Source organism: Capsicum annuum, chromosome 4 (genome assembly GCF_002878395.1).
Source record: "Capsicum annuum cultivar UCD-10X-F1 chromosome 4, UCD10Xv1.1, whole genome shotgun sequence".
Taxonomy (NCBI): Eukaryota; Viridiplantae; Streptophyta; class Magnoliopsida; order Solanales; family Solanaceae; genus Capsicum; species Capsicum annuum.
This window is the reverse complement of record NC_061114.1, coordinates 12417468-12426650: the sequence shown is the minus strand read 5'-3', so window position 1 is coordinate 12426650 and position 9183 is coordinate 12417468. Positions and strand designations below refer to the sequence as shown.

Genomic DNA, 9183 nt, shown 5'->3' with positions numbered 1-9183 from the left:
TATATATATATATATATATATAATATTCAAACTTTTTTATACATAAAATATTAATTATAATCTACTTTTTAAATACTTTTTCAACTAGTTTTAGTAATTTACAATAATTTGAAAGTAGATGTAGATATGTATTTAGATTTGGGCCTTTAAGTTGTAATATTTGTCCATTAATTGTTAATTAAATGGTCGAAAACTCAATATAAATTTAAAACCTAAACTTTTCACTCTTCATCTCACTTTTTAGTTTCAAGAGAGTTTTCCGCTCCTCATTTTTTCATAATTATGGTTTTTCATTAGCACATGAGTGAAAACATATTTGATTTAGTCTTCGATTATAATATAATTAAAAAAACTAAAGATTATAAAAAAAAATGAAAAAAACCAAAAAAGTCGAAAAACTCAAAAAAAACGACTAAAACCTAAACAAAAAAAAAAACAATTTTATGTTGGTTTGATTTGGTTTATAGTTTTAATAAACCGACATGATTGATTTTTTTTTTAATAAAAAACGAACCAACCCGACCTATGTACACCCCTATATATATGGATCGGTTTAGTTCGATTTTTATCAGCTCGGATCCTATTATATTATGGGATGGTTTATACATTGAGCTATTTTTTTAAGTATGATTTGATATATATATGTTTCATGGTTGTTTACATCATACCTTATTAACTTATCATGATCAAGTGATTTAATGAGAAAATAGTGTTATATAAATTGAAATAAATAGATTGTAATATCTGAGAGTACGTGAAGTTGATTTGATTCGACTTGTACCGACCCCACTTGTTGAAATACGAGTATTTCCGACTTCCAAATACTTTTTTTCAACTTTAACCAAATATTATGCAAACCGCCTACTTATAAAGGACAGCTCGATGCACCAAAAGCCCCACTATGTGTGGGGTCTGAGAAAGGGCTGGACCACATAGGTCTATTATACATAGTCTTACCTTGCTAACCGCCTACTTAAAAAGGATAGTCCGATGCACCAAAAGCCCCATTATGTGTGAGGTCCGAGGAAGGGCCAGACCATAAAGTTTTATTGTACGCATTCTTACCTTGCTAACTGCCTACTTGAAAAGGACGATGCACCAAAGCCCCACTATGTGGTGGGGTATGAGGAAGGGCCAGACTACAAAGGTCTATTGTGCGCAACGTTACCTCGCTAACCGCCTACTTAGCCTAGGACAAAAAAAGATAAATAAGTAAGTGTATCAATAAAATGTTCAAAATTTAAGATTAGATGATGCTGATAACAAACTGACATCCAAATCTTGATTGAAGCAAACAGAAAGACTAGGTACAAAGAGAGTTAAGAAAGAAGAATGGATAACAGTTAAATTGAGCTATCTTCTGACCACAATCTTGTTAACTGGTTAACTTCACTTCCTTCTGATAAATCACCACCATTTCTGTAGTTCTAGCATGAAATGCCTCGAGTCGCGAAAATACAGTTGGATGCATTGTATAGACCGGAAAAGAAAACAGTATGTTTTGAATCTCTATTGTAGTTATTCTGTAGCAGCAACTTTCTTAGCTCCAACGGCGAAGAATTCTGTTATGACTTCAAGGGGCATGCCTTTTGTTTCAGGAACCTTCAAGAAAACGAATACCCAAGCCACGGTACAAACAACAGCATAGATAGCAAAGACACCTCCAAGTCCGATGGAGGTAAGCATAACGGGGAGTGAGTAGGTGACAATGATGTCTCCGATCCAAAAAGTTAGAGCACATATAGCAATGCAGATTCCACGAACGCTGGTGGGGAATATCTCGGAGCATAGGATATTTGGGATTGGACCAAATCCCATGACGAATGTGCAGAAGTAGACCACAACACTAATGGTGGAGATCACAGCGTGAACGACCTCGCCCATGTTAATAACGTTGCCAAGGACTAGTACAACAAGTGACCCTAGCAAGACGGGCAAAGTAGCCAGCAAAAGCCACCTGGAGAAGAAACAGAGTAAAACTTCTCTTAGACAGAAAGTTAAGAGTTAAAAATGCATGCTTCTAGAAGATTTGGATACTGTCTTATATGCGGTTCACTCAACTTCAACACGGTCAAAGTCTAAGTAATAATTGAACAAAAGTTATAATAAATAAGTTTATCGTAAGCGTCCGTTATTAGTTGAGCGGATAGGTTGTTGATTATTACTATCATTATAAAGTCTTGAACTATCCTCACCTCATGACTAACTTTTTGAATTTGGTTAGGCCCAAGGTCCAGTTTTCATAGCACGGTAATAGAGTCAGGTCCATTTTAGTTCATGGTTTACCCAAGTTCAATCCTCGTGTAATGTTTTCATGCTCCAGATGTCCCCCCCTCCTCCACGGGGAAGGGGAGTTTGTTGTATCAGGGAATAGGTTCTTGTATCCTTATAAGGTATTGGACTACAAGCTAACTTTTAAGGTTGTATTAGGCCAAGGTCCATTTTATTAATAAGTTTAACCATACTTAGGCTTATAACTAAAGAAACACGTCTAACAGACAAACTTTTGGTTTTGAATTACCCTCCTCAGGTTGATATTTAGTAACAAAAGCTTGTCGACTGTGGAGGTAACTATACAGGGGCGGAGCCAGCCTTCTGTTCGGGGGTTTGGCCGAACCCCCTTCGACGGAAAAATATATTATTTATACATGATTAAAATTATTTTTTTATGTGGTTATAGTAGGTGTTGAACCCCCTTCGACTAAGTTTTCTTTGAATATGGAACCCCATTAGTTGAAATCTTAAGTTTTCTTTGAATATGGAACCCCCTTCGCTGAAATCCTGGCTCCGCCTCTGTAACTATAGTGTACGATGAGTAAACGATCCAGCAAGGGACAAAGATTGATATGTTATCCTTTTCATAATTATACAATTAATAGAATCATGAATACCTTCTGCCGGCAATGTCCATCAGTTTCATTGCAACACCAATTGTGGGAAGCATTAACAAAGTTGTGACAGCACTTATGAGGAGAGATGCAGAGTCTGAACCAATGCCCATATTTGATAGCAGTACTCCTACGCCTGCTTGTTCAAGAATTTGAGGAGTGTAATAAAGAACCCCATTGATTCCGGAAAACTGTACAAGGGACCAAAGCAAATCAGTAGCTGGATCGGAAGTAAATTGTTTGGTTCATACAAGATAATGTGACAAAACGGAGTTAATATTAAGCACAATATATGAAGGTAAAACAACTAATGAAGTTATTTTGTCGAGTAGTACTAATGAACTACAACTTTTTTGTTTGACATAATCATGCAGGAGAACCTGCTCATAATTCTTAGTTTCCAATGCACTTATGACTACCTGATGACTTATCTAAACTAAAGGGGAAGTAAGTAATTTGCTTTTCCTATTTATAAAGTAGGATTGCTTGAATGTCAAAGATTTCTAGTCTTCAAAAGAAAGACATGTTAGATGTCACTCAGCCAGCACCTCATTTAATTATCAAGCTCAAACGGCAAGTTCACAGAACAACTTTTACCTGCTGAAGTATTTGAAGTCCAACTCCAACAATCAGTGCATGTTTGACTCCTGGCTCAAGTAGTGCTTTCCAGATTGACTTCTTTGTAACAGTTTCAGACTGTGTCTCAATTGCTTCTTCAATAGAATGTTGACCCAAGAGGCTGTCAGCATGAAGAACAGATTGACTCACTAAAGCAGCAGCATGAATGAATTCACCTTCTGCATGATCTCCTTGAAGGGAAATAATGGACCCTCGCCGTGATCCAGTGCCTCCTTCTTCATGTAAATAGATCCTTTTGAGTGCTCCTTCCTTTTTCTCATCTTTCCTGTATGCTAGCTGCCAACCGCCTCCAATGCCCATGCTGGCTTGCTCGCCACCATTCGCCTGCGTGAAATTGCTGCCCTGCCTCATGCTTAATGATGTTGGAGGTCCCATATTTGTTTCTGCATTTGTACCTTGACGTGACAGCAGCGGGCTTCTCAGATTGTCATCAGATTCTGCCCCAGAACCATCAGACATTTGATTCTCTTCATCCTTTTGGCTTTCTTCATCCCAATTTTCAGTTTTTTCTTGATTCTCTGCGATATTGAACATGCTGCCAACATTTGAAAAGAGCATGCTTCGCATGCTTCCCATCTCTGGCATCTTCTCATGAACACTGCCAAATAGAGTGACCACTGGATCGATAAGAGACATGCTTTGGTTTGCCATACTCCCGTGACGGGAGGCCAGACCTAGAGTACTTCCAGTGACAGGTTTTGCTATCCATGAAAGACCCTCTTCGGCTCCATATAACTTTATCTGATCTTTCTCATCCTGGTTATCTGCTAGTTCATTGTCCGGACCAATTATATACTCTTCTATAGATACATCACCTCCAACACCTAAACCCTCCATCAGCAATGCCATTTCACCTGTAGATTGAGAAAATTCCATTGGACATCAGAATCCTGGTCTAGAGTTAAAGCCAGACCGACGATAGATACAAAACTGTAAAGAAAAATATTTTAATAATTCGATGGAATTAGCGTACATCCCCGAGTGTTTGAAACTTGATGAATAATAGACCGGCCCCTCTCCCTTCTCCACTTAAAATACTACGGTTTTGTCCGCCACAAAGTTTGAAAACATGACATGCACCTAACCCTTACATCACGCTTCCCTCTTACCACTAGACCAAAGCTCAGGGAGCAAATGGAAATATTGTATATTTGCCAACAAATAGAAGAGAATGAACAAAATGAGATATCACAACCAACATATAATCTGAAGTGTGAGAGTGTGAGTATATCTCCTTAAAAATAGTAAGCAATCCCAAGGAGAACAAATGGCTTTCAGTTTTTCAGCTTGAAATGAAGTTGGCGCTGTATTCGATCTCTTAAACAGGACAACTTTATTCTTTTTTCTAAACATGGGATATGAAAGAGCATACATAGTGCCTAAACTCCTTATGTTGGTTGCGGTTATATTAACTTGAAGCTGCTCTTTGAACTTTAATTAAAAACAGTAGGGAATTTGGCTGCTAAAACTACTATGAGGAGCAAATATATTCTCTAGTACGACAAAGAAATAAATCGTGAACAAAGAAAGGAACCACGAGACAAACCTGAGACATCCTCCCTGCCACGTAGTCTCTGTAAAACTCTTTTAGCCTCCTTCATTCGACCTTTACTGACCAGCCACCTTGGAGATTCAGGCAAATAAAACAATGCAAGAAAGAAATAAGCAAGAGAAGGAATTGAGAGAACCCCAAGCATTAGCCTCCAACTAGGTGCTTGTGTCAATGACAATCCAAAAACCATACAGTATGACAAAAACATTCCGAGAGATCCAGTGAACTGTGGAAATGTATTCAATTGCCCTCTTATTTCTGGTGGGGCAGTCTCGGATATATAGACAGGAACAAGTGTCACCGCAAGACCAATTCCAAATCCATCTAAGAGCCTTGCTAAAAGCAACACATAAACATTTGGAGCCCATAACATCACTAGTCCACTGAGAAAATAAAGTACTGATGAAATTATAAGCATTGGACGTCTCCCAAGCATGTCCGATACAGGTCCCGAAAATGTTGTGATCACGGTTGCTCCAATTAGAGACATCGCAACAATTAGCCCTTCCATGGTTGGCTGTGTTTGCAAATTAAATTCCCTCTTGATGTAAAGAACAGATCCTGAAACATATTAGATGCATTTTCTTTCAATATAAGGGAAAATGCTTATGCAAGTTCAAGTTGTGCTTCGACATGAATTTCATTTGAAAAGAACAAGTTGAAGATTTGTGCACAAAAACTATGACAAGCTTTATAATATTTCCAGCATTTCAAAAGTGCTGAAGTTCTGTATTTGCAAATCAACGAACAAGAATGTAATGACGTAAAACCTGCTATTGTCGCATTGTCCCATCCTTGCAACATGTTGCCAATGGCGGCAGCAAGTGCAATTAGCACAGCTCCATTCATCCTTAATAAATCAGATTGATGGTTTTAAAATGTATTTCCGACTTCACCTAATTGTAGTTACACCTGAAACCAAAACATGGTAGTAGATTAGACTGAATCTTGAAAAACACCTCTATGTATAGAATATGCATAATTGTGAAATATCAACATGATCAATATAACCAGTCAATGGAAAACACAGCGTCTTTTTTCTTGAATCAGAACTATAAGAATGTAACAATAGGGTATGGAGGTAACTTTTTCAATTTCAAATAAAAAAAAAAACAATAAGGTATGGAGAATAACTTGTTATAACATTCCAATAGGTAGGCAATATAAATACATGAATATAAGGTGCTAACTAAGGAAAGAAATAAAAGAGATTCCTATAAATCTGCTGTGGCATTCCTAGAAAATAATCTTCATTCTGATACTATGTAAAGCTATAGCAACTGGGTCTAACTCGCCCCCAAAAGCTAACTCATGAGGGGAGGATCGCCCGAGTTCATTTAAGGAGACCAACTATTCTAGTCCCCAACCAAAGTAGGACGCTAACCCACTCTTAACACTCCTTTTCATGCCCAGGCCAAACCGGAGTATGGACAGGGAGACCAAAATAGTGATGGAATTGGCTCTAATATCATGTAACAAGAAGGTATGGCGAATAACTTGTTATATCATTCCAATAGGTAAGCAATACAAATACATGTACATAAGGTGCTAACTAAGGAAAAATAAAAGCGGTTACTATAAATCTGCTACGTATATATGTCGTATGTACAGTCCTAGAAAATAGTCTATGTTCAATCTATAACAAATAAACAGAAAGATCCTAACTTTAGACTTCAGTAAATTTCCTCTGCTGCGTTTGGAACCATAAAAAAACTGAAATTTTCGGAACCCACTTCCATAAAGATTCAAAAAACTGACATACTTCTATCAAGAAAGAACCTAAAGAATACACACAACACATAATCATGATTCGTGAATCTGCAAATGGACCCTTAAGCGTAGGATTAACAGCTCCAACCACATTACTCTAACTGCATATGGAATGGAGGACATGTCACAGCCTCATTGCAAACTGATAATCTTACATTAACAAAGATAATTAATATGAGAATAGATTTAGGAAATTTTGAAGCAGAAAAGAATGGCAAAGACAGAATTCAAGGTACAGAGAAAGAAACAAATAAAGGCTATCAGAAGTGGAAGATCTCGCTAAATTCCACTTGTAAAGCTTAAAAAGTAATGAAAGACTAAAACTTTACATAGAGACAACAGGTCCGGAAAAATTCAAGCAAAGAAACTTAAAGAAAACCCAACTGCCTAAAAAAAACACAGCACTAAGCTCTTTTCAAGGACCCAACAGACTCTTAAGCATAAGTTTAACAGATCTTAGTCCGAGCCGTGCCAGGTACGAAGTTATTTTTGTTAGGAAGCACTTTAGTCCCAGACTTCCCGCACGAATTTGGATTTAGTTGGGCCCCATTGTGGTTACCAGATTTAGTCGGGCCCCATTAGGGGTACCGGACAGTAACAAAAAAAATAACTACATTACAATTACATTTGAAATGAAGAAAATATCATAGCCTCATTCCAGACTGATACTTTTACATTAACTAGACAACTAATCCAAGAACAGATTTAAGAAATGATGAAGCAAAAAAGAATGGCAAAAGCAGAAGCAGAATTCAAGACAAGAATAGCAAAAGCAGAATCAACACATGGGGACGAAACAAAGAAAGAATCAGCAAGAAGCTACCAGAACCGGAAAATCTTACTAAATTCCACATTAAGACTAAACTTTTATACAGAGACAATGAGTCTGGCAACATTCAAACAAAGAAACTTCTAAGAAAACCAGAGTAACTTTAACAGATCTAACTGCATTACTCAGACTCGAGCCCTACTTCATACAAAGTTACTTGTGTTAGGGAGCACTTTAGTCCCACATTGGGATTTTCCCGTGCAAATCCAGATTTAGTTGGGACCCAATGCAGGGACACCGGATTAGAAACCAGCCAAAAGACTACATCACTCACCTGGCTCATTCCAAAATGATACTTCTAAACTAGCAAAGATTATATAATTCAAGAACAGATTTAAGGATTGATGAAACAGCAAAAGAATGGCAAAAGCAGAATCAAGATACGTGAGAAGAATCAGTAAAGGCTACACAACTGAAAAAGTTTTGCTAAATTACACATGAAAGACTAAAACTTTATATAGAAACAATGATTGAAGAAACATCAAAGGAAAAAAACAATTGCTCTTTTGAAAGGGCAAGTAAATTGGGTTTGTTAAAACTGAATAAATATTAACGTAGCAAGCATAAAAGGCAAGAATAGCAAAACAAAACTCAAGATACCTATGAGAAACAAGGAAGAATCACTTGGCTAACACTACTGAAAAAAATCTTGCTAAACTACACATGAAAGTCTAAAACTTTATATAGAAACAATGTATCTGGAAACATTCAAAGAAAGAAACTTTATAGAAAAAAACAAAATGGGGTTTGCTAAAACTGAATAAATACCAATGTATCAAGCATAAAATGCAAGAATGGCAAAAGCAGAATTCAAGATAAAAATAGCAAAAGCAGAATCAACCTTAGAGAAAGAATCAGTTAATGTAAATATTGCTAAATACTACAAGAAAGACTTCTAACTTTATATAGAAACAACGAGTATAGAAACATTCAAAGAAAGAAACTTTAAGAAAACCCCACTTACCTAAACTATTAACTATTTTGAAAGGGCAAGAAAATGAGTAAATATTAATGTAGCAACTAGCAAAGCATAAAAAGACAGACTTTTTGATAGAGAAAGAGATGGGATCTTAATAACCAGTTCAAAAAGAGGATGCTGATGTGTGAGATGTGATGTGAATAATGTGATTGAGGAACGTGCTAAGCTGATCTGTTCATTATTATATGTGACAATCTTTTGGAAAGATTCAGAATTTTGGTCAGTAGCATCATAGTGGGGATCTGTTACTATTTTTTTCTATTTCTGGCTACGTTACTTGCCATATTTACTAACCCACACTATAGGTAGGTATGGCGGATGCGAATTAAAATAGAAGATTAGTAGATAAGAGTGTGTTTAATGCTAGTAGATGCGAGTGTTGTCTTTACTAGTAGTCGTAGTACTATGCTTGTAGTTTCTTGTACTTGGATTGTTATTGTTATTTGTTGTTTTTGGTAGATCGATTGTAGTTTCTTGTTCTTAAATTGTTGTTGTTATTTGTTGTTTCAAGTAGATCGGTTGTAAT

At 36.6% G+C, this 9183-nt stretch overlaps 1 protein-coding gene across 5 annotated transcripts; it reads right to left on the bottom strand.

Annotated features, from left to right (window-relative positions):
- Positions 1-1219: 1219 nt before the first annotated feature.
- On the bottom strand, positions 1220-8919 carry LOC107868251 (monosaccharide-sensing protein 2). Of its 5 annotated transcripts, none has more exons than XM_016714894.2 (6): positions 8643-8919; positions 5850-5991; positions 5074-5640; positions 3486-4381; positions 2892-3079; positions 1220-1957 (listed from the first exon to the last, which is right to left on the bottom strand). In XM_016714894.2, the coding sequence occupies exons 2-6, from the start codon at positions 5926-5928 to the stop codon at positions 1519-1521; spliced, it is 2169 nt and encodes a 722-aa protein (XP_016570380.2). In that variant the 5' UTR covers positions 5929-5991; positions 8643-8919; the 3' UTR covers positions 1220-1518. The 5 variants fall into 5 exon arrangements, with proteins under 5 accessions (XP_016570380.2, XP_016570381.2, XP_016570382.2 ...); XM_016714895.2 differs by having other exon boundaries at positions 8723-8919; XM_016714896.2 differs by having other exon boundaries at positions 8757-8919.
- Positions 8920-9183: the final 264 nt, after the last annotated feature.

Bases quoted from the DNA above. Each gene is read 5' to 3' on its own strand.
- LOC107868251 (XM_016714894.2), bottom strand. From the start codon at position 5,928: ATGAATGGAGCTGTGCTAATTGCACTTGCTGCCGCCATTGGCAACATG. The intron at 4,382-5,073 runs GTTTGTCTCGTG...CTCAATCTACAG, and splicing joins TGGCAGGGAGGATGTCTCAG to GTGAAATGGCATTGCTGATG. The intron at 1,958-2,891 runs GTATTCATGATT...TTTCTTCTCCAG, and splicing joins ATGGACATTGCCGGCAGAAG to GTGGCTTTTGCTGGCTACTT.